Below are 27936 nucleotides of genomic sequence, written 5' to 3'. Positions count from 1 at the left end.
GATCTATTTTAAGGGATGAAAAAGCTAACTTAGACTTTTGTAAGTGTAGTAAGTAGCTTACAATGTTTTTCGCTGAAGAGTGTAATGGTTGAATTTGATTATTATAACAGTAATAAACAAATCTTTTCCATTTATTTGCGTAGCAATGTCTTATAGTAGGTTTTCTAGCCTGTGTGATGACCTCCATACATTCTTGTGTAAGGTCTAGATGTCTGAATTCCAAGACTTCAGGAGCCAGATTGCTAGATTGAGCGATGCTGGATACAGGTGTCTGATCTGTTGTTTGTGTTGAGTTAACAGATCTGGTCTGTTTGGTAGTTTGCTATGAGGCACTACTGACAGGTCTAGTAGTGTTGTGTACCAAGGTTGCCGTGCCCAAGTTGGTGCTATTAGTATTAGTTTGAGTTTGTTTTGACTCAATTTGTTTACGAGATACGGAAGGAGTGGGAGAGGGGGAAAAGCATAAGCAAATATCCCTGACCAACTCATCCATAACGCATTGCCCTTGGAGTGAGGCTGTGGGTACCTGGATGCAAAGTTTTGGCATTTTAGATTTCGGTGTGCCGATCTCTCTGTGCCGACTTATCTCGGAGCCGGTCTCCCGGTGTTGAGTCTGGTCTGAGCCAGGTTCTCGGAGTCTAGTATGCTGCGTGCCGGTATCTCGACCGGAGTCGGAAGACTTCGACACGTGCGTGCCCTTTTTCGTTGCCCATGGTTGGTCACCAATTGTACGGGTTAAGCCATGGCCTGCCGGCGGTGCCGTCCCCTGGGCCTTCATGATCTTGGCGTGAGTTTTGGTCGGGGCTGGTTTACTCACGGTTTTCGGTACCTGCTCTGTTTCGGGCTCGTCCGAGTCAGCGATAGAGAAAGTCTCCTCTTCCTCGACGTCGCGGTGTCCTGACGGCGCCGATGCCATTTGAAGCCTTCAAGCTCTCCGGTCCCATAGCGTTTTCTTCAACCGAAACGCCCGACAGGCCTCGCAGGTATCCTCTTTGTGTTCGGGGGACAAACAAAAATTACAGACCAGATGTTGATCTGTGTAAGGATACTTGTTGTGGCATTCGGGGCAGAAGTGGAATGGGGTCCGTTCCATTAGCCTTGAAGACCCACGCGGTCGGGCCGACCAAGCCCCGCCGGGGAATCGAAGCCCTGAAGGGCTACCGGAGCTCTTCTAGATTCGGTGTCGATCTGCGTTAACTAACCCGATACCGAACGTTAACAATACTGTCAAATTTTCCAAGATTTAACTAACTTTCCGAACCGAAACACGGAGCAAAGAGGAACACGTCCGAACCCGATGGCGGAAAGAAAACAATCTAAGATGGAGTCGACGCCCATGCGCAATGGAGCCGAAATGGAAGGAGTCCCTCGATCTCGTGACTCGAAAAGACTTCTTAGAAGAAAAACAACTTGTAACACTCCGAGCCCAACACTAGATGGCGGGATATGCATAGCATGTGTATCTGCAGCTACACATGCCATCGAACATATATATACACATATATATATATATACACATATATATACAGGGAGTGCAGAATTATTAGGCAAGTTGTATTTTTGAGGATTAATTTTATTATTGAACAACAACCATGTTCTCAATGAACCCAAAAAACTCATTAATATCAAAGCTGAATATTTTTGGAAGTAGTTTTTAGTTTGTTTTTAGTTTTAGCTATGTTAGGGGGATATCTGTGTGTGCAGGTGACTATCACTGTGCATAATTATTAGGCAACTTAACAAAAAAAAAATATATACCCATTTCAATTATTTATTATTACCAGTGAAACCAATATAACATCTCAACATTCACAAATATACATTTCTGACATTCAAAAACAAAACAAAAACAAATCAGTGACCAATATAGCCACCTTTCTTTGCAAGGACACTCAAAAGCCTGCCATCCATGGATTCCGTCAGTGTTTTGATCTGTTCACCATCAACATTGCGTGCAGCAGCAACCACAGCCTCCCAGACACTGTTCAGAGAGGTGTACTGTTTTCCCTCCTTGTAAATCTCACATTTGATGATGGACCACAGGTTCTCAATGGGGTTCAGATCAGGTGAACAAGGAGGCCATGTCATTAGATTTCCTTCTTTCATACCCTTTCTTGCCAGCCACGCTGTGGAGTACTTGGACGCGTGTGATGGAGCATTGTCCTGCATGAAAATCATGTTTTTCTTGAAGGATGCAGACTTCTTCCTGTACCACTGCTTGAAGAAGGTGTCTTCCAGGAACTGGCAGTAGGACTGGGAGTTGAGCTTGACTCCATCCTCAACCCGAAAAGGCCCCACAAGCTCATCTTTGATGATACCAGCCCAAACCAGTACTCCACCTCCACCTTGCTGGCGTCTGAGTCGGACTGGAGCTCTCTGCCCTTTACCAATCCAGCCACGGGCCCATCCATCTGGCCCATCAAGACTCACTCTCATTTCATCAGTCCATAAAACCTTAGAAAAATCAGTCTTGAGATATTTCTTGGCCCAGTCTTGACGTTTCTGCTTGTGTGTCTTGTTCAGTGGTGGTCGTCTTTCAGCCTTTCTTACCTTGGCCATGTCTCTGAGTATTGCACACCTTGTGCTTTTGGGCACTCCAGTGATGTTGCAGCTCTGAAATATGGCCAAACTGGTGGCAAGTGGCATCGTGGCAGCTGCACGCTTGACTTTTCTCAGTTCATGGGCAGTTATTTTGCGCCTTGGTTTTATCACACGCTTCTTGCGACCCTGTTGACTATTTTGAATGAAACGCTTGATTGTTCGATGATCACGCTTCAGAAGCTTTGCAATTTTAAGAGTGCTGCATCCCTCTGCAAGATATCTCACTATTTTTGACTTTTCTGAGCCTGTCAAGTCCTTCTTTTGACCCATTTTGCCAAAGGAAAGGAAGTTGCCTAATAATTATGCACACCTGATATAGGGTGTTGATGTCATTAGACCACACCCCTTCTCATTACAGAGATGCACATCACCTAATATGCTTAATTGGTAGTAGGCTTTCGAGCCTATACAGCTTGGGGTAAGACAACATGCATAAAGAGGATGATGTGGTCAAAATACTCATTTGCCTAATAATTCTGCACTCCCTGTACATATATATATATATATATATATATATATATATATATATATATATATATATATATATATATATATATCCAAGAAAGAAGTGACTCAAACAGATGATCTCATTAAAGAACAAAAATATATTTCTACTACAACGTCTAAAACAACTTTTCCCTTACTATCTACTTGTGAAAAATTGCAAAAGCTTTTTCCAAAACCGCCAGTCATTGCTTACCGCAGAGCTCCCAATTTACGATCACTTATTGTGAGAGCTGAACTTAAGCAAGCTGTAACAAATGCAGGAGTTCATTGCTGTGATTCCAAAAGGTGCATCACATGTGAATACCTTTTACAAACATCATCAGTAACTAGCTCTGTTACAAAAAGGACCTATGGAATAAGACAGCATCTTACATGTCACTCTAGATGCATTATTTATGTGATTCAGTGCCAACGTCAAAGCTGTAAAAAACAATATGTAGGTCAAACTGTGAATGACCTCCGTACACGATTCAGGAACCACAAATCGGCAATAATTAACAAGAAACTTGACCAGCCTGTAGCCAACCATTTTAACCTTGTGGACCATTTACTATCAGATTTGAAGATTTTCCCTGTGGAGCATGTTTTAAAGGAAGAACTACTGGACATCAGAGAAAATTTCTGGATGTACTGTTTAAAATCTCTGCATCCAGATGGACTGAACATCACTGACAATACCACTTGATTTCTGCATATCTGAAGAGTTCTCAGGACTGCATTGATTCCACATTCCAATTGGAATCTTCACTCATGATGCTTTTTGAAAATCCACCAGTGTCAGCTGTGCAGCCACTGAGCAAACCATCTTGTACTACCTGAGGAAGGCGGAAGCTGAAACGTTGTAGTAGAAATATATTTTTGTTCTTTAATGAGATCATCTGTTTGAGTCACTTCTTTCTTGGATATTACATTTTCTTGTGGCTCTTTGTATCCTTTGGGATCCAGATTTTTGCCCTGGCTGGCTGTTGTTTTCTTGTGATCCTGCATCTTCCAGTATATATATATATATATATATATATATTTATTTATATACACACACACACACACACATTTTTATGCACAAACCTTATGAGTACCAAGGTCCTTCATATAACATGCACACTCAGGAAGAGGATTATGGAAAGTATATTCATAAACAAAGTTCTAGCCCTGCAACACGTTTCGGCTCTCCGGCCTTGCTCACACACCAGCAAGGCAGGGGAGCCGAAACGAAAAGCGCGCAGGGGCTGGAACTTTGTTTATGAATAAACTTTCCATAATCCTCTTCCCAAGTGTGCATGTTTCACAAAGTTCCTTGGTACTCTTAAGGTTTGAGCAACTATAGCCGAGCACCGCACCCGGCACCATGCAACACCTCCAAGCAGCTGCATGCCATTGCGGCAGTGACTGCAGGAGTGACATATGGCATTCACACAATAACTACAATGCTAAGTTAAAATTCCACATTATTACTACAGGACAGCTATACTTAGATGAAAAAACCCTCTTTACTGCCGCATACAATGCATGATACAATGACTTCACACAGGGACACTCCCCTCCTAATACTCACAAGGGTTCTTCAAAATGATGATGCCTTACTACATTAATGTAACCCCTGGTTTTATTTAAATCCATTTTTTAAACAAATATTACTGAAAAATGTCATGGCTTAAACCGCATATGCAAAGAATGTAATAAGTTACACCAACTAGGCTGATCTTCATAACTTCCTTTTTTTTAAATGTTTTCAGTACACCTTTCCACTAACTAAATCCTTCCAGAAAAGCCTACATTTGCATTTATTTTTACAAGCAACATACTTTTTCCATTTCATTACAAAGAGCTTACAGAAAATGGAAGGCCTTCTTATGTGTACTTTGCTGAACCTGGCCCTTTTTGCAGGGTCATCCCCAGTCTTTTTGCCTTTTCCTCCTAATTCTTCTGACCATTTTTGTTGGCTTTAGGACTCTGGGCACTTAACCACTGCTAAAACAGTGCTATAGTGCATATGCTCTCTGTGTAAATTGTACTGTTGATTAGTTTATCCATGATTAGCATATTTGATTTACTGATAAGTCCCTAGTAAAGTTTACTATAGGTGCCCAGGGTCTGTAAATCAAAAGCTACTAGTGGGCCTGCAGCACTGGTTGTGCCTCCCACATTAGTAGCCCTGTAAACATGGCTCAGACCTGCCACTGCAGTGTCTGTGTGCAGTTTTAAACTGCCAATATGACTACACTTGCCAGGCCTAAACCTTCCCTTTTACTACATGTCAGGCACCCTTAAGGAAGGCCCTAGGTAGCCCCAGGGGCAGAGTCCAGTTTGTGTTTAAGGTATGACATCTACTAGTGTGTTTAATATGTCCTAACAGTGAAATACTGCCAAAATCGTTTTTTCCTGTCCAAGGCCTATTTCTGTCATAGGTTAACATTGGGGGCTGCCTTTAAATATCCTTAAAGCACAGATTCCCTTTGAGAGCAGATAAAAATGTGGAGTTTAGGGTCTCTGAACTCACAATTTAAAAAGACATCTTTTATTGAAGTTGGTTTTTAAGTCGTCTGTTTGAACATGCCACTTTTAGAAAGTAGGCATTTTCTTACTCAAGCCATTCTGTGACTCTGCCTGTTTGTGGATTTCCCGTCTGGGTCAGTTTGACAGTTGGGCTGTTTTGCACCACTCTAGGCAGTGACACAAAAGGGGGTGGGAGTGTAGCCTGCATATCCTGAGGAGCTGCTGAGCCAGAGGGGAGGGAGGAGTGGTCGTTCATACCTGAAAGGACTGTGCCTGCCCTCACACGATGCAGTCTCTGACTCCCGGGTGTGCGTCTGGGGACAAGGAAGGATCTTGCAAACACATGAGACTCTGCTTTGAAGTCTGCCAACTTCAAAGGCAGAACAGGGTATACGAAGACCCGCAACCCCAGTCTTTTAGAATCTTTCTGGAATCTAGAGGAACCTCTGCCAAGGAGGAGAGCTGAAGAGCTGGAGGAGGGGTACTGTCCCTTTGCTGTGCTGCTTTGCTGGAATGGCCTGCATTTGTTGCTTCTGCCTGAACAGAGCGCAAAGGGTGAACTTTGCTATGTGTCCTGCTTGAGAAATTTCTCCAAGGGCTTGGAGTAGAGCCTGCCTCATGTTGGAAGTCTCAGGGACACCAAAGACTTCAGTTTCCCCAACCTGCAGCACTGGGAACGGTGTGTTTTGTGCTGTTCAAGAATGACATCGCTGGCCTGCACCGTGACCTGCCGATGCCACAAGGAGTCACACTGCCCCGCTTCACACCGTGACCGTGGTCTCATCGACGCCATCATCAGACGGCTTTACCAAGCCGCTGCTCGCACCGCATCCTGTGGGCCCCGCACTCCGGCATCGCATGCTCACACTGCAGCCTGGGCCTCCCAGACGACGACGCTGCTGCTGACACCGGCACCGCTGCCTGCACCGTGACCTGTGGACACCGCTCGTTAGGAGCATGAAGCACCGTCCCGTACCGCAGCCCTGGTCCACCGACGTCAGTGCTATCGACTCCAGTGTCGTCACCAGGTAACCCTGACTGCACCGTGGCCTGTGGACACCACTCGTAAGGGTCATGAGGCACAGTCCCGCCCGGTACCGCTGGCTTGGACCTACCGACGACAGCGCCTCCGCAACAACGCCGCCGCTGCCTGCACCGTGACCTGTGGACACCGCAAGTTGCACCGCCCCACTTCACACTGCAGCCCTGGTCTCATCGACACAGCTGGACGCAGTCACGGAGCCGCTGCCTGCGCCGTGACCTGTGGGCACTGCACGTCGTATTGTCCCGCTTCGCAGCGCAGCCCGATGCCATCCACGCCAGCGCTCCTTACTTCATCAGCCCAGAGTTCGATCTGCAACACATGTGACTTCAATGGCCCGACGACTCCTACACTGACTCTGGAACTGACACCACAATGTCAGTGACGTCACTCTCAGGAGCTCAATGCGAGGATCACAACGCCCTACAAATCCAAGGTACTGTTTCGAGTCTTCCCAACACCATAGCTGGCCCGCGATGCCGCAGCAGGGCTGAACTATTGGTTTTGTTGATCACTATGCCGTGATAGCCCCAGGTGGAGTTATCGACTTCAAGGAACTGTATTTTTGAGTAAATCTTGCAGACTTCATATGTTTATTACAGTATGTTGAATTTTTCTCTTATTTGGTCTTGTTTTAAATAGCTAAATATTGGCTATTTTTATAAAACTGGTGTGGTGTCCTTTTGTAGTTTTTTCACTGTGTTACTGTGTGTTATGTGCAAATGCTTTACACACTGCTTCTGAGAAAAGCCTGACTGCTTGTGCCAAGTTACCAAGGAGGTGAGCAGGGGTTAGCTGAGCGAGTATCTCCCTTATCCTGACTAGAGTGAGGGTCCGTACTTGGACAGGGTGCAAACCGACTGCCAACTAGAGACCCCATTTCTAACACTGGTGGCAGCAGTGGGATAGGACTTGAATTAGCACTTGACCTACAGTGGTTGGTGTACATTACTACCATACTGCAGACCACTACATACCACATACTGTGTTTTACTTTTTGTTCTCTGGTGTCCTCCTAGAGATATTTTTGGACTCTGTTTTTTTGGTATTGAGGCCTTTGCAGAATGGAAATCAACTTCTGGCACCTGGAGTACTACACGTTGAGGGAGCTAAAGGTTGTCTGCAAGGACAGGGGGCTGAATGTGAAGAGAAGGACCCCGAGGTGGGTCTTTGAAACAGCCTTGTTTCAGTATGAGATGAAATGCTGGGAAGCAGCCATACCAGATCGTTCTGAGAAGGACTACTCTGATGAGGAGGGAAGTGGCCCTGAAGGGGAACCAGAGAGAGAGGAATGGCTCCTAGCTCAGGAGCAGTGGACGAGAGAGCTTGATGAACAGCTTGAGAGATCTGAGGCTAAGAGAACCTTAGCCAAGGAAATATAATTGTGTGCAGCTCAGGAACCGAATCTGTGAAGAGCGGAAGCTGGAAGCCCTGAGGGCTGAGTCCAGTTCAGATAGTTGCAGGAAAAGCGTTATATCCAGTGCTGATGAAGAAGTGCACATGCCCAGAGACTTGGTGCCCGACTTGAAGGAGTAGGTTATCACACACCAGGAGGTTCAGGAGTATGAGGAAGCTCCAGTGATGCACAGGGTCCCTGAGGTGGATTGGAGAACTGGCATAGGGAGTCATATTCCTAGTGGTGGGAGTGACACTCTACTGGCTCTAGGTGAGAGTGACAGGGAGAGGGGTTCCCCCCAGGTATAGGTCCTGGTTCTGGAGTGTGGGGAAGAGTGTGGGTTGAGTGTCAGGGACAGTAAGGTACTGTCTCACCAGTCTCAGGAGGGTGATGTGGGGAACTTTTTCAAGGCTGAGCCACTGGATGTTTGGGTGAAGGGTAGTTTTGTTAACATACATGTACAACAGTTTTAAGAACGTACACTCCCAAACACTGCCAGGTAGATTTAGGTTATCTATTTTTTGGCCACTGTAAGGAACAGGGTTTTTAGCCTCTCAAACTTTTTGCCTAGTGTTTGATGCAGCTTTGACTGAAGTGCACTGGGTCCCTGCTCACTAGGTTCATAGTGCCAGTGTTATTTTCCCCAAAACTGTGCAACTGGCAAAACCTTTAGCACCACCTGTAAGTTCCTAGTAAATGGTACCCCTGGTACAGAGGGCCTGAGGTTCTAAAGAGGAACCCTAAGGGCTGCAGCACGAATTGTGCCACCCTAAGGGACCCCTCACCAACCACATGACAGGCTACCATTGCAGGCTGCTTGTCTTGGTGCCGACCGAAATGAAAACATGATCCCACACATCCCTGTGTACCATGTACCCTATCACTGCATGCAACATATGTAAGTCACACCTACAGCAGGCCTGACAGCCCTACGGCACGGTGCATTATATAGCATGTGAGGGCATACCTGCAAGAGCAAATTTGTCCCTGCTATGTCCTTGTCAATTCTCAGACATAGTAAGTGGCCAGGGAAGTAATTTTAAATGCATGTGCTGAACACTGGTCAATATGTGTTCCCCAGCTACATCATGGCTTCACTGAAGAGGGGGATGTTTGGTATCAACCAACTCGTATTGATAAGCCCACACTGATTCCAGTGATGGATTTATTAATACATGAACCCAGAGGTCACTTTAGAAGTGCCCCCTGAAAACCTACCAGCCTCTGGTGTGCTTGCTGACAGATTTCTTCCAGCCAGCCACTGAGACACAGTTCTGGCCCTCTGGGGGAGAGACTTCTGCTTTCAGGAAGGCCAGAACAAAACCCTGGCCGAGAAGAAGCTGAACCACCCCCTCCCACAGGATGACCTGCTGATTAGCCTTCCTAAGGCGGCAAGCTTCAAAGGGCTGCTGCCTTTGAAATGCAAATCTGGCTCCCCTCACGGGAGAGGAGGTCAGCCCCCTGTCCAGGGCCCACTTGACACCTGGACAGGCTGGAAAATTGGCTCGTCAGGTAGGCATGCCACCTCCAGGCTAGTAACGCCCCTAAGGTGGGCTAAGCCAAGGTGAACACCATTTTTCAAAGGTAGCCGTCTTTGAGATGGCATACCTAGGAATTCTGGGACAGGGTTATGCCGACAGGAAGTGGTCATATAGTGGCATAGTGACCCTAAGGGTTAGTAGCCCATTGGCTACTACTCTAAATACCCCTAAATTCAGTATTTAGAGGAGCCCCAGGCAGCAGAGACGCAAATCCTGATGCCCTAAGAAGACCAATGACACCAAAGAGCCACAAAAGCAGAAGAGGAGAAAAGAAGCAGCTGACTAGATACCAATCCTGCCGGCCTGTCTGCATTCCTCAACGAAATCTGCACCCAAGTCGACTTGCCCTACAGCTATGACTACAGAAACCCGGGAGAACTGCCTGTCTTCAATAAAGACTCAAGGCCTCCCATGAACAGAAGACCTGTTCTCCAGCAAACTCCAAAAGAAGGGACTCTGAAGCCTCTGGAACTGCCAAAACCGGACACCAGAAGTCACCACTGGACCTGCCGCCTCCGACCCGAGCTGAAGTGGACCACCAGTGCCAACAAGGTTCCCCAGCTCTCCAGAGTCCGAGTCCATCCCGGTTTCATCCCTCCTGGGCTCCCCGACAACCCCTGCAACCTCTGCACGCTGCCCTCCGCTACTGCAACCGCTCCAGTAAGAAAAACCAGACACCTAAAGACACCTCTGCACCTGAGTTGTGGAGAAGAGGACCAAAGGTGACTTTACTTGTGCCCGAGCATCAGGAGGCCTGAGCCAGCTGTTGGTTCGGAACAACTAACCTTGTGGACAGAGCATGCAGTCTCTTTTCGTAGTGACCTATCTCCATTAAACGCATTCAACACCCAACACCGATTTGCACCTTGCACCCGGCAGCCCCCGTGCCGCTGGTGGTGTACTGCTGGTACTGCCCTGAACCTTGGCCAATACTTACCTTAACTTCTGGAGATTGGTCTTCTACGTCGCTGTACACTACCTGTTTGCAGAACTTGTTTTTCCTCCTACAGGATAACATTTCAGAACTCAGAAATAGCACTGTGTTTTATTTTTAAAGTGAAAATAATTCCTATTTAAAAACGTGCTTACCTAAATGATTTTTATCTGATGCTTAAACATATATAAAGATGCTTGATATTTTTATAAATTAGTGTGGCTCTCCATTTTTGAGTCATGTGTCATTTATTGACTATTGTGTGTATTTCTAGATGTTGTGCACTCCTCTGCTCGACCACACTACCTCCAAACACAACACTTTGTGATTGCAAAGCAACCCCTGTCCACTCACTGGGGAACCCCTGGACCCTTTACACAGTATTTGACATACCACATAAAGGGACAGTTTGATACAGCCACTCACTCAGTTTATAGTACATCTCAATATACAGTATTTCACTCGACTAATTTTAAGCAATAAACCGTTCTAACCTAATCGGCAATACTGAACATTTCTCTTAATCCTGTCCCTCTCCCACTGAGCACCTCCAGTATCCCACCATGCCTCAGGGGTGAAGAAGAGTTGACAGTTGGTTCACAGTTAGGTCAGTATTTTTTTACGGTGACAAAACATCCAACAGATTAGATAGATGGTCTGTACTGCACTTCTAGGAGACTTGCATCCGGGGAGGAGGGTGGGTTGTTTATGACTTTGATGAGGATACCCCTGAAAGAGAACTAGGATTTACAGGTAAGTAACTTATCCTTCTCTTCCAGGGGATCCTCATCAATAGTCATGAACATTGAATAGATTACCAAGCCCATCCCTTATCTCTGCGGGCTGTCTAATAGAAGTGCAAGAAAAAGACATACACTATGCAAACAAATTTCTCAGAGACGCTTGACCAACTTGAGCGTCCGCCTTGGCATCTGAATCTAAACAGTAATGCCCAGTAAATGTATATACAGATTTCCATGTAGCAGCCTTACAGATTTCAGCGATTGGAACAATATTAAGGAGGGCCGCAGTAGCCGCTTTTCCTCTTGTCGAATGAGCCTTAGGCCTAGCCAATAACTGTTTGTTAGCCAATTGATATGCAGTAACAATACATGAAACTATCCATCTAGATATAGTTCGTTTTGAGGCTGCATCGCCTGTTCTCATATGTCCGTAATTTACAAACAGGTGGTGAGATCGTCTAATCAATTTGGTCTTATCCAGGTAAAATTTTAGCACTCTTTTCAAATCCAGGGAGTGCAAGAGTTTCTCCGCTGGAGTATCCGGATTGGGGAAAAAAAGTTGGTAGTGATATAGTCTGATTGATGTGAAAATCCGACACCACCTTCGGTAAGAATGATGGATGAGTTCGTAGAACAACTCTATTTTCATGGAAAACCGTGTACGGTTCCATGGAGGACAAAGCCTGAATCTCACTGACCCTCCTAGCCGAAGTAATGGCTACGAGAAAAGCTGTATTCCACGCAAGGTGTTGCAAAGAAGCTTTATGGATAGGCTCGAAAGGAGGGCCCATGAGTCTAGATAATACTATGTTCAGTTCCCATGGATGCGAGGGTTTTCGAATGGGTGGAAAAACCTTCTTTAAACCTTCTAAGAAATCCTTGACTACTGGCATTGTAAGGAAAATGTCACTTACCCAGTGTACATCTGTTCGTGGCATTAGTCGCTGCAGATTCACATGCTGTGCACAGTCCGCCGTCTGGTGTTGGGCTCGGAGTGTTACAGGCTGTTTTTCTTCGAAGAAGTCTTTTCGAGTCACGAGACCGAGGGACTCCTCCTACTTTGGCTCCATTGCGCATGGGCGTCGACTCCATCTTAGATTGTTTTCCCCGCAGAGGGTGAGGTAGGAGTTGTGTATGCTAGTAATAGTGCCCATGCAATGGAATGAATAAGTATGTACAAAATGAAGGTTAAAGTAATATATTTACAAATGTACAAATGTTGAAGAATTACTTCCAAACGGCTACAGGCTGCCGGGTGGGCGCATGTGAATCTGCAGCGACTAATGCCACGAACAGATGTACACTGGGTAAGTGACATTTTCCGTTCGGTGGCATGTGTAGCTGCAGATACACATGCAGTGCATAGACTAGTAAGCAGTTATCTCCCCAAAAGCGGTGGTTCAGCCTGTAGGAGTGGAAGTAGTTTGAAATAAAGTTCTTAGTACGGCTTGACCTACTGTGGCTTGTTGTGCAGATAACACATCTACACAGTAGTGTTTAGTAAATGTATGAGGCGTAGACCATGTTGCTGCCTTACATATTTCGTTCATTGGAATATTTCCTAGAAAGGCCATAGTAGCACCTTTCTTTCTGGTTGAGTGTGCCCTTGGTGTAAAAGGCAGTTCTCTTTTTGCTTTAAGATAGCAGGTTTGGATGCACCGTACTATCCATCTGGCAATACCTTGTTTTGATATTGGATTTCCTGTATGAGGTTTTTGGAATGCAATGAATAGTTGTTTTGTGTTCCTAATTTCTTTTGTCCTATCAATGTAGTACATTAGTGCTCTCTTGATGTCTAATGTATGTAGTGCTCTTTCAGCTATTGAATCTGGCTGTGGGAAGAACACTGGTAATTCCACTGTTTGATTTAAGTGGAACGGTGAGATAACCTTTGGTAAGAATTTTGGATTTGTTCTTAGAACGACCTTATTCTTGTGTATTTGAATAAATGGTGCTTGTATGGTAAACGTGAGAAATGCAACTTTCCACGTTAAGTATTGCATTTCACATGAATGCATGGGTTCGAAAGGTGGACCCATGAGCCTTGTTAAGACAATGTTGAGGTTCCATGAAGGAACAGGTGGTGTTCTAGGTGGTATAATTCTCTTTAGGCCTTCCATAAACGCTTTAATGAGAGGTATTCTAAACAGGGAAATTGAATTAGTAATCTGCAGGTAAGCAGATATTGCGGTGAGATGTATCTTTATGGAAGAGAAAGCTAGATTAGATTTTTGCAAAAGTAGTAAATATCCTACTACATCTTTTGGAGATGCATGCAATGGTTGAATTTGATTATTATGGCAGTAATAAACAAATCTTTTCCATTTACTTGCATAGCAGTGTCTAGTAGAAGGTTTTCTAGCCTGTTTTATGACCTCCATACATTCTTGTGTGAGGTCTAAGTGTCCAAATTCTAGGATTTCAGGAGCCAAATTGCTAGATTCAGCGATGCTGGGTTTGGATGCCTGATCTGTTGTTTGTTTTGCGTTAGCAGATCTGGTCTGTTGGGTAGTTTGACATGAGGTACTACTGAAAGGTCTCGTAGCGTTGTACACCAAGGTTGTCTTGCCCATGTTGGAGCTATTAGTATGAGTTTGAGTTTGTTTTGACTCAATCTGTTTACTAGATATGGAAGGAGAGGGAGAGGGGGGAAAAGCGTACGCAAATATCCCTGACCAATTCATCCATAGAGCATTGCCTTGGGAGTGCCGGTGTGGGTACCTGGATGCAAAGCTTTGGCATTTTGCGTTTTCTTTTGTTGCAAATAGATCTATTTGAGGTGTTCCCCAAATTTGAAAGTAATTGTTTAGTATTTGGGGGTGAATTTCCCATTCGTGGACTTGTTGATGATCCCGAGAGAGATTTTCTGCTAGCTGGTTCTGGATCCCTGGAATAAATTGTGCTATTAGGCGAATGTGGTTGTGAATTGCCCAATGCCATATTTTTTGTGTTAGGAGACACAACTGTGTCGAGTGTGTCCCCCCCTGTTTGTTTAAATAATACATTGTCGTCATATTGTCTGTTTTGACAAGAATGTATTTGTGGGTTATCATGGGTTGGAATGCTTTCAACGCTAGAAATACTGCTAACAGTTCTAAGTGATTTATGTGGTACTTTCTTTGATGAATGTCCCATTGTCCTTGGATGCTGTGTTGATTTAGGTGTGCTCCCCACCCTGTCATGGAAGCATCTGTTGTTATAACGTATGTTGGCACTGGGTCTTGGAAAGGCCGCCCTTTGTTTAAATTTGTACTGTTCCACCATAGAAGCGAGATGTATGTTTGGCGGTCTATCAACACCAGATCTAGAAGTTGACCCTGTGCCTGTGACCATTGTGATGCTAGGCACTGTTGTAAGGGCCGCATGTACAACCTTGCGTATGGGACAATGGCTATGCATGAAGACATCATGCCTAGTAGTTTTAATACTATTTTTGCTTGTATCTTTTGTGTTGGCTACATGGCTTGGATGACCTTGTGAATTGTTTGAACCCTTTGTGGACTTGGAGTGGCTATCCCTTTTATTGTGTTGATTGTCGCTCCTAAGTATTGTTGTGTTTGACACGGCAAAAGTTTTGACTTTGCATAGTTGATGGAGAAACCCAGCCTGTGAAGGGTCTGTATGACATACTTTGTGTGATGTGAACATTTTGTTAGCGTGTTGGTTTTGATTAACCAGTCGTCTAAGTAAGGGAACACGTGTATTTGCTGCCTTCTGATATGTGCAGCTACTACTGCTAGGCATTTTGTAAAGACTATTGGCGCAGTTGTTATTCCGAATGGTAACACTTTGAATTGGTAATGTATTCCCTTGAATACGAACCTCAGGTATTTCCTGTGCGAAGGATGTATTGGTATATGGAAATACGCATCTTTTAGATCTAATGTTGTCATGTAGTCTTGCTGTTTGAGCAGTGGGATTACGTCTTGTAATGTGACCATGTGAAAATGGTCTGATTTGATGTAGGTGTTTAGTGTTCTGGGATCTAGAATTGGTCTTAGTGTTTTGTCCTTTTTCGGTATTAGAAAGTACAGTGAGTAAACCCCTTGTTCTTTTGTGGACCTGGTACTAATTCTATTGCGTCCTTTTGCAGTAATGCTTGAACTTCTAGTCCTAGAAGATCTACATGCTGTTTTGACATATTGTGTGTTTTCGGTGGGACGTTTGGAGGGAATTGGAGAAATTCTATGCAATAACCATGTTGGATAATTGCTAAGACCCAAGTGTCTGTTATTATTTCCTCCCAAGATTTGTAGAACTGGCTTAGTCTTCCCCCCACTGGTGTTGTGTGAAGGGGTGATGTGACCTGTGAGTCACTGTTTATTTTGAGGGGTTTTGGGAACTTGAACTTTTCCCCGGTTTCTTGGGAATTGTCCCCCTCTGTATTGTCCCCGAAAACCTCCCCTTTGATATTGTCCCTGGTAGGTAGGTGGTCTTGTTTGTGAGGTGCTGGTTTCTGTGGGTTGACCTCTAAACCCTCCCCTAAAAGTAGTTTTACGAAATGTGGCAAATGTGCCTCTGCCCTGCGGGGAGTAGAGTGCGCCCATGGCGCTGGCTGTGTCGGTGTCCTTTTTTAATTTTTCAATTGCTGTGTCCACTTCCGGCCCAAACAATTGTTGTTCATTAAACGGCATATTAAGCACAGCCTGTTGAATCTCGGGTTTGAACCCAGAGGTGCGCAGCCATGCGTGTCTCCTTATGGTGACTGCAGTATTTATTGTTCTTGCAGCTGTATCCGCTGCATCCATAGAAGAACGTATTTGGTTGTTGGAGATATTTTGTCCCTCTTCAACCACTTGTTGCGCTCGTTTTTGGAACTCTTTGGGGAGTTGTTCGATTAAATGCTGCATCCCGTCCCAATGAGCCCTGTCGTATCGCGCTAGGAGTGCTTGGGAGTTGGCGATGCGCCACTGATTTGCAGCTTGTGCTGCAACCCTTTTCCCAGCTGCATCGAACTTGCGGCTCTCCTTGTCCGGAGGTGGTGCGTTGCCTGATGTATGCGAGTTAGCTCTTTTACGAGCTGCTCCTACGACTAATGAATCTGGCGCCAGTTGTGATGTAATAAAAGCAGGGTCTGTAGGCGGTGCTTTGTATTTGTTCTCCACCCTTGGAGTTATTGCTCTGCTTTTAACTGGTTCCTTAAAAATCTGTTTAGCGTGCCTTAGCATTCCCGGGATCATGGGAAGGCTTTGATAATGGCTATGGGTGGAGGACAGGGTGTTAAAGAGGAAGTCATCCTCAATAGGCTCCGAATGTAGCGATACATTATGAAATTCGGCTGCCCTGGCTACCACCTGTGCATATGCTGTACTGTCCTCAGGTGGTGAGGGCTTAGTTGAGTATGACTCAGGGCTATTGTCCGATACTGGAGCGTCATAGAGGTCCCATGCATCTGGATCATCTTGGCTCATGGTGGTATGAGCTGGTGAACGTGGTGGAGTTTGTGCCGGTGATGCATGGGTTAACGGTGGTGAAGAGGGTGGTGGAGTTATTTTCTTTACCACCTTTGCTTGTGGCTGCTTGTCTTCTAGTTGGAAGTCCAGTTTTCTTTTTCTCTTGATTGGTGGAATAGTGCTGATCTTCCCTGTATCCTTTTGGATAAAGATCCGATTTTGTGTGTGATCTGGTTATATTGTTTGTAAGTCCTCCTCAAATCTGTGTTTTTTTAGTTGGGAGGACAGTCCTTGTTCCTCTGATTAGGAACTGGTTTTCGGTTCGGTTGCCGGGTGTTTTGGCACCGAAACCGTGGCTTTGGATTTTTTCGGCTCCGACAAGATCTTTCTTCTTTTCGGTGTCGTGCCCTCTCAGTGCCGACCATCTTCGGTGCCGTTGTCTCTGTGCCGAGCAACTTCGGTGCCGCTATCTCGGTGTCGACCCTTTTCTGCACCACTCTCTCGGTCCCGAGATTGCTGCGTGCCTGTGTCTCGACCTGAGTCGGACGACTTCGGCACCAGCTCGCCCTTTTTCGGTGCCGATGGACGGTCACCTACTTTATGGGTTAAGCCATGGCCTGTTGGCAGTGGCGTCCCCTGGGCTTTCTCTGTTTTTTCGTGTGATCTTTGTTTCGACGTCTTACTCACGGTTGGTTGCTCTTCGACGTCGAATTCTTCGGAGTCGGGGATGGAGAATGTTTCTTATTCCTCCTCCTCGAACCGTTGTTGTCCTGTAGGCGTGGACGCCATCTGCAACCTCCTGGCTCTTCGGTCTCCGAGCGTTTTTCTCGACCGAAACGCGCGACAGGCCTCGCACGTATCCTCCTTGTGCTCGGGGGACAGGCACAAGTTACAGACCAAATGTTGGTCCGTGTAAGGATACTTATTGTGGCATTTAGGACAGAATCGAAACGGGGTCCGTTCCATCAGTCTCAATGTTGCATGCGGTCGGGCCGACCAGGCCCCGACGGGTGATCGAAATTACCCCGAAGGGCTACCGGAGCTTCTTCAAGATTCGGTGTCGATCTGTCTAATCTAACCCGATACCGAACTAAACAATACCGACGGATTTTTCCGAGATTCTGACTAACTTTCCGACCCGAAACACGGAGCGAAAAGGAACACGTCCGAACCCGATGGCGGAAAAAAAACAATCTAAGATGGAGTCGACGCCCATGCGCAATGGAGCCAAAGTAGGAGGAGTCCCTCGGTCTCGTGACTCGAAAAGACTTCTTCGAAGAAAAACAGCCTGTAACACTCCGAGCCCAACACCAGACGGCGGACTGTGCACAGCATGTGTATCTGCAGCTACACATGCCACCGAACAGAAGGATTCCTGAGAAGGTGACTTACGATAAGCTGTAATGGCAGATAAATGTACCTTAATAGATGACACTTGCAGACCTGATTTCGCCAGCTGGAGCAGGTAAGACAATATGACCTCCTCCTGAGCCAGAATGGGATTCTGACCCTGCTGACAACACCATATGTAGAATTTCTTCCACTTGAACGCGTAAGAGCGCCGCGTGGAAGGCCTTCTGGACTCCTTTAAAATGTTCATGCATTCCTGCGAGAGCCCTAGATGCCCATACTGCAGGAATTCAGGAGCCATGCCGTCAAGTTCAGTGAGGGAAGGTTGGGGTGAAGAATCTTGCCTCACAGCCTGCAAAGGAGATCCGGTCTGTACGGCAGCCTCTTGTGCAGTTGTTCTGACAGGTTGAGGAGATCCGTGTACCAGAACTGACGAGGCCATTGCAGGGCTATGAGAATCATTCTGGTGTTGGATCTGTAGAGTTTGTTTATCACCGCTGGTATCAGGGGAATCCGTGGAAAAGCATAGAGAAATATCCCTGACAAGTCGATCAACAGGGCATTCCCTTGAGACCCCGGACGGTAGAACCTGGATGCAAAGTCTGGGCATTTTTTGTTTACCTCATCTGCAAATAGATCTAACTGAGGCTGACCCCATTGAACGAAGATGTCTTAGACAACCTCGTCGTGAAGAACCCAGCCGTGGGCGTCCTCAAGGGTTCTGCTTAGGAAGTCCGCCTCCACTTTTTGCTGCCCTGGGAGGTGATTCGCTGTAAGAGACATTCCCCTCGCTATGACCCAATGCCAAATGGCTTGAGACTCCATAGACAGGGGCCAGGATCTCGTACCTCCTTGCTTGTTCAGAGAATACATAGTCATCGTATTGTCCGTCTGCACCAGGAGAGACTTTCCCTGAATCGATGGTGCAAATGATTTGAGAGCCAGATAAACCGCTCTGAGCTCCAGCAGGTTGATATGGTACGTCTTTTCTTTTTTCTGGACCACAAGCAATGAGCTTGAAGGGAACTCAGATGAGCTCCCCAGCCCTGAAGCGATGCATCAGTTACCAGAGTGTCGGAAGGGTTTGGATGGTGAAAAGGAACTCCTACTGACAGGTGATGTCTGACAATGATTGTTGCGCTCCTACCGGAAGAAGCATCCTGTCCTCCCAGTGGCCTGTGTGTTGATTCCAGTTTTCCTCTAGAGCCTCTTGAAGAGGTCTCATATGCAATCTGGCGTTCGAGACAATGAAAATGCAAGGGGCCATGGAGCCCAACAGAGATGTCACCTGACGGGCCTTAGGAGCAGGGGAACCAAGAAGATCACAATACTTCCTCCTTATTGATAACAGTCGTTCCTCCGAAGGATACACTCTTTCCAGCTCTGTATTCAGTATCGCTCCCAGGTAGTGGAGGGTTTGTGTTGGGATGAGGGTGGACTTTTGGAAGTTGACTTGCAGACCTAGAGATCGGAAAACACTGAGCACAATGTCTAGATGCTTTTTCGCCTGTTCCGGAGAGGAGGCTTTCAGTAGCCAGTCGTCTAGGTATGGATAAATGAAGATTTTCTGCTTCCTTAAATGCGCCGCTACCATTGCTACACACTTGGAGAATGCGCGAGGGGCAGATTTGAGGCCGAAAGAAAGCACCTTGAACTGCTAGTGTTGGGAGGCTATCACAAATCGTAAGAATTTCAGATGTTTGGGAACGATCGGGATATGAAAATACGCATCCTGCAGATCTATGGAGCACATCCAATCTCCTCGATGCAGTTGAGGGAAAATGTGATGACGAGCCAGCATTCTGGATTTTTGCTTCCGTATGTATTTGTTCTGGAGCCTCAAGTCTAGAATCGGTCTGAAGACTCCTTCCCGACCCTTTTTTGTTACTAGAAAATAGCGGGAGTATACCCCCTTTCCTCTTTGGCCGGCTGGCACCTTCTCTATCGCTCTTTTCTGCAACAGAGCGCAAACCTCTTTGCATAGTAAGTTGATGTGAGCAGGTCTCAACTTGGTTGGTGGCAAATGAGGTGGAGGTTGTCGGAAAAGAAGACAGTATCCACTCTCCACAATGTTCACCACCCATTTGTCTCTTGTTATGCCATGCCACTCGTGAGCGAACGCTGTGATACTTCCCCCAACCGGAGTGGTGTACGGTATTAAGGGAAGCGAACCCTCATTGTTTTGCAGGGGCTTTGGGGGTAGACTGCTGAGGTCTGCTTGATCCTCTGTCTCTTGTGGCCTTGCGAGACTGGAAGAGAAGACACCCTTGTTTTTGTTGAGGTCTTTGAGACAAATGAGGGGTTTGACGGTTTGACGGTTTGACGGTATTAAGGGAAGCGAACCCTCATTGTTTTGCAGGGGCTTTGGGGGTAGACTGCTGAGGTCTGCTTGATCCTCTGTCTCTTGTGGCCTTGCGAGACTGGAAGAGAAGACACCCTTGTTTTTGTTGAGGTCTTTGAGACAAATGAGGGGTTTGAACCCTCTGCTGGAATGGGCACCTGTCGTAAGGCCTGTACCTCCTTCTGAAGTCTTTCCTTCTTTCGAGGCCCACTGCCCTCATTGTGTCGACCTCCGCCTTCATACGTGCCATCTCATCATCCGTGTGGGTTCCAAATAACGAGTTTCCGTTAAACGGAAGATTCATGATACGCTGTTGCGCTTAATCCTGTGAGCCTCAGCCAGGAAGATCTTCTCGCGCAAACCCCATGCGCGTATCCATGCGCCACAAATCTGCCCAGCGAGTCCCAGAGGGATCGATCATATCTGCCTAGGAGTGCTGAGGCGCTGGAGACCTTCATCATCGACGACGCCGTGCCACACAGCTTCCTCCCCAGAGAGTCCAGATGTCTACTCTCCTTGTCCAGTGGAACCGTTGAGGATGACGCCACTGAATGAGTCTTGTGGGCTGCGGCTAATATGACTGAGTCTGGTGGTGGATCAGCCCTGAGAAACAAAGGATCCTGATCTGGGGCCTTGTACTTTTTCAAGATCCTAGCGGGAGCTGAACGGAGGTTTGCTGGCGTTAAAAAAAAGTCTCCATGGTTGGCTGGAGAAGACCAGGCACGAGAGGTAACAACTTCTTTGAAACCGCCCTGTGTTTCAGGGTTTCGAAGATTACTGACGAGGAAGTTGAAGGTTGCGGGACATCGATATTAAGCTTTTGTGCTCCCGAGCAGCACCTCATTGAAAGTTGTTATGTCATCCACTGGGAAACTCTAGCTGGTGGAGAATCCGTCAGTCGGGGAGTAACCTCTTATGGAAGACCTCGACGATGTGGACCAAGAAGGAGACCTTCTGTGATGGCGCGACCTTGACCTAGACCTCCTCTGGGAGCGTGACCTGCTCCTAGATCTTGTTGTAGTACGCCGAGGCCTAGCGGCAGACTGGCGAGACGTAGAACAAGCCCGTTCTGTATGCGCCGTTGGCGATGGTGTCCGCGGAAGCGACGCTGATGGTGAATACATCCGCGAGTATTGAGAATCTAGAGAAGCAGGAGCCTTGTTAAGACTCTCCAACCACCTTGGCGATAGGTTTATGGGCGAGATGTGCCCTGACGAGGCCCTTGACCGTCTAGATGATCCACTCCTTATGGAGACCACTGGACTTGGTGGAGTGACATTCTTGTCAGCCGGTGGTTGCTGACGCTCTTCCCCTTGAGAGATAGACAATACCGGTCTCGACATCGAATGGTGTACCGACGTCGAAGGAAGTACCGTGGACTGCTCAGGTCTCGACGTTAAGCGCCTCAACGGCGACCGGTAGTCCCTTGTATGTGCATGGCTCGACATCGTATGCTTCGCCGTCGAGTGATGGACCGCTGACGACTGAAGCCTCTGCTCTCCCCATTGAGACGATCTCGACGTCGTCTTCCGTGCTGTCGAGGGGTGTGATGCCTTTGACGGCGTACGAGCACAGCGGTGCTGGCTCGACATCGATCGTGGGTTGCTGTCGACGGAGATCTGTCCCGAAGATGGCTGTGTGCCTTCGACGTCGTATCATTCGATGTCGGTCGGGTCACCGTTGATGCCGATATGCGATGAAGCGACGCTGGCAGCGATGACGTCGAACAGACAGGCACCTTCTTACCAGCTGACGTCGATCTAGTCTGTCTCTCCTTAGAATGGCTTGTTGACTGCCTGGGAAACGAAGAGGACGATTTTTTCTGCCTCTCATGAAGTCCATGAAGTCTGATTTTCTCTCTGTCCTTCAGAGTCCTTTTTGACATGTTTTTACAGTGCCTGCATGTGTCAGGGCAGTGGCTCTGAGGCACACACACAATACAGAGATAGTGTGGATCAGGATGGGCCTTCTTCCCACAGGAAGGGCACTTCACAAAAAGAGAAGGCATTTTCCAGTCAGGAAAAAATCCCCTCACTCAGGAAAAGGTGAAAAACGTCGAGTGAAGGTAGAAAAAACAATGTTTTTGAATATTTTTCTGTGAAAAACTCAGAAAAATTGAGAGCTCAATGCTCCAGGATCCTCTCAGAAGAAGTCGAAAAAAAGATCTGACCTAACTGTGAACCAACTGTCACCTCTCCTTCACCCCTGAGGCATGGTGGGATACTGGAGGTGCTCAGGGTCTTAAAGGCACAGTGCCAAATTTTGTGGTTCTGCTGTATTAACCTGCATGCAGCCTATTGGCTAATAATGCTCTATTGTTTTCAATGTAGTTTTTTCTCTTTTTATTACATGTGCTGCTGGTACTTTTTTTTCTGTGCCCGGCTATGGGGCTTTCGAAAGTTTTTTCTTGTAATTATAAAGGAGAGTGTTTAAAAAAAAAAAAAAAAAAAAACTCCATAGAAATAAAGCATTTTAGCCTGTTTATCAATATAGTCTGCATTGCTGTTATACACATGTATACATGATTCTGGTATGAAAATTGTCTGCTAAAAAATGCTATATTTTTCATATATATTTCATACTTATACATGTGTGTTTTTGTATATGCTCCGGGATCCCCGCACAGGGGTGGGAATATTCAATGTTTATGACTATTAATGAGGATCCCCTGGAAGAGAATTGACTTAGACATCACAGGGGTATATATGTCCACACATGTAGTAAAATGACCCTGCCTTAGGGTTGTAAGGCCTGCTGTAGGGGTGACTTACATATTTTGCATGCAGTGTCTGCAGGCATGGCACACAGGAGTGCAATAGCAGTTTGCACGAGTGTGATGAGGGGCCCGTTAGGGGGCACAATACATGCTGTAGCCCTCAGGGACCCTCCTTATGAACCATGCCCTAGGTGCCAGGGGTACCATTTACTATGGAGATACAGGCTGCTAAAAGGTACTATCAATTGGGAAACCATTGGACAGTTTTAGGGAAAGAGATCTGGAGACCTGGTTAGCAGGAACCCAGTGCACTTCTGTGACAATTCCATCAAATACCAGGCAAAAAGTGGTGGCCATATCAAACAAGCATTTGCAATGCAACGGGTCTCGCGTTTGCTCAGGTTAGAGCTGATTGCGTTGTAAACTCCTAACCCGACTTTTCATCTATCGGCAAAAGTGCTTTCATGTACGTAACCCGAAAAAGTGAAATTAACTGTGTAAAGCGCTCGACTTCTGCCAAGCGAAATCGCGCTAGGAAATTAGAGAAAAAGTAGTCCACGATCTGACAGCGAGCCTTCCCATGTTTTCTGTAATTGGTCGCTGCGCTCGAGGAGGGCTAACCACCGGAAAAGGCATGACGTATGCATGCCTTCCGCTAATGAAAGCAAGCAGATTTTACTAGGAAGCCCACAAACCAATCAAACACACTGACGTGACGTCGACAGGGCTCCGAGCCCTTTTCTATTAACTAAAGAGTCTTGCTGCGATACGCATGCGCAACCGCATGCAACGCAGGCTCGACCCTAAAAAGGGCACTTTCGTACAGTGTAAAAAAAAAAAAATCAGTATGTATGTGTACATAAACTGTGTGTGGATAACACTGTGTGGAGGGCTTGCAACCAGTCTGTTCTGAAATTGTGTACTGATCCCCTGCCAACACATCTAAAAACAAGCAGCTCTGTAGTTTATGCTCATCAGGTCACTGAAGTTAAAAAGTTTCAGCATCATTTAATTTGTGGACCTTTAATTAGGGCAGGTTTCTAGAAACGGCAAAGGACACTGATACTAAATTGTTTCTTGTGTTGGAGCGTTGTGACTGCTCACAAGAACAATGGCTAACTGTAAAGTGTTATCCTTTTTTGTTACCAATACGGTTTAGGGTCTGAAAGAAATGATGGTGTCCTACTGTGCCCCCTCTCATTATCTAGCCCCCAAGCACTCAGTGTTCATGGGGTTGTGGTGTTCTCAATATAGTGATATAAAAAAGTGTGCCTGGGTCTACAAACCCTTCCAGTTCTAAGATTAAATTTAGCTCATATACACTTGGAGGGATCAAATATATTTCAGCGTGTCTCAAGTAGTGAGTAGGTGATCCCCTACTTGATGCATGGAAATGTTACCTGTTTCTACACAGAATCTCATCTACAGCCATGTATTCTTAGGTACTTCCAATTTTGGAAACTTTTAGGAAAACTTTGTTGTGGCTTGCCATACCAACAAAGTAAAAATACTGGTTCCGGTAGTTAAAGTTTGATCATAACGTAGAGTGTTTGTTAGATAAACAGGAAGGGTTGCAGAGGATCTCTGGCCTCACAGTTTGAATAAGATGTGGGTTACAAAAGTATGGGTTCGTCCTCTTATAGAGCCAAGCGCACCAGATTGTTCCACCGGTGAGGTCATAATGACAGGTAGAAAGTGGGGTTGTTTTATATCGGTTCTGCTGATGTCATTCAGATTTTTTGGAAAAAACAGTGTTGCAGCCAAGACTAGCATGTGGTAGGCTGTGTGGCTGAGCATATACTCTTACTTAGTTTGTATACCAAAGAAGAATGTAGTGATGTGTCAGAAGCTCTCATGATGCAGAAACAGTCCTGGCAGTACAAGCAGTAGAGGGCATATTTCACATCATACATCTTATTTGTACATACAATGAAGCTTGTTCACGAAAAAAGCCTGTGCCTAATTTTGTCAAGGGTAAAATACATGTTATGAGGTCATAACCCTTTCGTAACTAGAGATCTGTATGTTGGCAGATATGTAGTTAGATGGACCAGACTACTATTGCATGTTACATAGTATTCAGGAGTTTGTGTTCACATTCATGTGCTGCGATATCTCTCCAGTGATACGGAAGTGGAGTTGGATGCTGAGCACAAATATCTATGAATATGCAAAAACAGCGATGTATAAGTTGACTCATTAGACATTATCTGGCTCACCACAGAGTTTATGTCCTGTCAACATTCATCAAGATTTCAGATGTTAGCAAGCATTAAAGATACTTGTTAACCCAGGAAAATAAAGCAATTAAAAGATTGTTTTTCAACAGACTGCAAATCATTTATTTTTATGGATGAAATTTTTGGGGAAAAAAAAGAATACCCAAAAAGCACAATTTTGTTACTCTTACTTTCTTTGTTTTCCATTTGCTGTTTCTTCTTTTTTTTGTCAACATAAATCGGCCTCTTCTTTGGCACAGAATCATCTTTGGATGGCACTTCAACACCTGCATAACAGAGATAAAAGCAAAGAGGTCCAAAACAAGCTCTGAGGATTTATCCATTAAAATGATGAGATTAGGCTTTACATTCTTCACAATCTGTACGTAACAAGGAAGGTGGAATTGGAATGTAACCAAAAATGCAGCCTACACGTAGTAGCACTATTTAGTTTGCTATTATTCCTTTTAAACTATTTTCTTTTCCATTTAGGAAAGAACTCATATACATTATGTATAGATCCATCATGTCTAGAGATAGACATACTCCAAGTATCATCAGACATGGGATATCATGAAAATTGCCAAGTTAAAGACGTTACATCAGAACTCCCTGAGAGGCCTTATTTATCACATTCTATGCAATGTTTGACTTTACCTTTACTTTCGGGTGCACCATTAGCTCTGAGGTTTTGTTCTGTATACTCCTCATTGTTATCACATCTGTGTGGTAGGGTACTTGAAAAGTAGAATTCCATCCCAAAGAGTAAATCTGCTTTGACGGGTATGATATTTTGTAAGGAACCGAGGAATTATATACCTTGTTTGTGGGCCTCCTTTGCAGATCTGCTGAAGGCACTATTCACATAGAAGTTCTTTTACACTAGGTCCTGAAGAAGCGTCATTGGATCCGTTCTGGACCACCGAGACGCGAAACATGTCGACCCAATTTTGAGGTGGGTCTCGCAGTTCCCTGACCTTCCCACCATTAGACATATAGTTTGAAAGTGGTTGAGCATCATCTCTATCTCATTTTCTCTATTGATATTTTAATCTTGGCCTTCACCCTACACAAACAGAATAAAGTCAGCATTTATCAAGGGTCCTGAGCCAGTTTTATTTCTATTTCATCCTTTGAACTCTCCCCGTTTCTTCCTCCCTACTCATTTGCGGGACAGTGAGGCATCATCGAGAAAAAGATCTCCGGCAAAGAGCCCCCCACTGGGTGGTGCCCGTCAGACATTGCAGCGCCGGTCTGACGAGGAGCTTGTCCGATGATGAAGCATGACACCCATTTGGGTGTGTGAGGACTCTTGCTCCTATTAATTAGGATCCCAGAGTACTTTCCATAGCTCACCCCGGTCTCTTAGGAACAGTGTATTGCTTTAATAGGCACTATTCAGACCAACATTAAAACTGGACAGGGCAAGTGCTACATAAATGTTTTGAAGCAGCATTAGGGGATAAGCCTGCATGATGACATCAATTACCAATGGCTAGGTCATCCTTGAAGCTTTGGTAACGCTTTTTCTGGTGGATACACTAGCTACCTGTGGATTCCTCACCTAATGAATTCTCCCCTAATGCGCAGCATTCGACGGAAACTTCTTTCCAGCTCTGCACGTCGGCAAGGACGTCACAATTGCCCGACTCCACGTGGCTCCGTCTGACGTCATCGTGGCAATAAGAAGTCCCCGCTGGCGTGCTGACATCAGTTTACACAATTTTTTACGTGCCTTTGAGGTGAACAGGTGAATACCGACATTCCATACTCATGATTGTATCCAAGAAAACTTGTATACAAAATTTAATGAAATAGAAATAGCAAACAATATCAATATCCCCTTCGCTGCCAGGCCTTTTCCCCCTCCTGTGCCAATCCTTTTTTTGGCTATTTGGGGCAGTTCGCGCTTAGGCCCTCATAACTTTTTGTTCACATAAGCTACCCACGCCAAATTTACATCCTTCTTTTTCCAACATAATAGGGATTCTAGAGGTACCCAGACTTTGTGGGTTCCCCTGAAGGAGACCAAGAAATTAGCCAAAATACAGTGAACATTTTTTATTTTTTTAAATGGGGAAAAAGGGCTACAGAAGGCAGCTTGTGGTTTTTTCCCTGAAAATGGCATCAACAAAGGGTTTGCGGTGGCAAGATCACCACCTTCCCAGCTTTCAGGAACAGGCAGACTTGAATTGGAAAACCCAATTTTGACATTTTACTGGGACATACCCCATTTTTACTATTTTTTGTGCTTTCTGCCTCCTTCCAGTTAGTGACCAAAATGGGTGAGAAACCAATGCTGGATCCCAGAAAGCTAAACATTACTGAAAAGTAGACGACATTCTGAATTCAGCAAGGGTTCATTTGTGTACATCCTACAAGTGTTTCCTACAGAAAATAACAGCTGAAATAAAAAAATATTGAAATTGGAGGTAAAAAAAATGCAATTTTTCTCCACGTTTTACTCTAACTTTTTTCTGCGATGTCAGATTTTTTTAAAGCAATATACCGTTACGTCAGCTGCGTTACCCATGCGCGCGGACGTCAATTTCTTTTGGAAGCCTTCTGTGCCCTCCCATGTGGAGCTCATCAGTAGGCTGGAAGGGCCAATGTGCGGTTTCCTTATTGTGAAGAGATACCAAAGAGGTGATTGGTCTGTG

The 27936-nt window shown here is 45.6% G+C and overlaps 1 protein-coding gene across 1 annotated transcript in view; it reads right to left on the bottom strand.

Annotated features, from left to right (window-relative positions):
- Window positions 1–27936, bottom strand: part of EIF5B (eukaryotic translation initiation factor 5B) — a 675161-nt gene that overhangs the window by 441740 nt on the left and 205485 nt on the right. Inside the window, exon 7 of the mRNA XM_069204389.1 lies at window positions 25468–25563. Coding sequence (XP_069060490.1) covers window positions 25468–25563 — 96 coding nt within the window. The remainder of the gene's footprint in view (window positions 1–25467; window positions 25564–27936) is intronic.

This window comes from Pleurodeles waltl, chromosome 8 (assembly GCF_031143425.1).
Source record: "Pleurodeles waltl isolate 20211129_DDA chromosome 8, aPleWal1.hap1.20221129, whole genome shotgun sequence".
NCBI classification, from domain to species: Eukaryota; Metazoa; Chordata; class Amphibia; order Caudata; family Salamandridae; genus Pleurodeles; species Pleurodeles waltl.
Note: the sequence above shows the minus strand (reverse complement) of the source record. Positions and strands in the feature narration are given on the sequence as shown.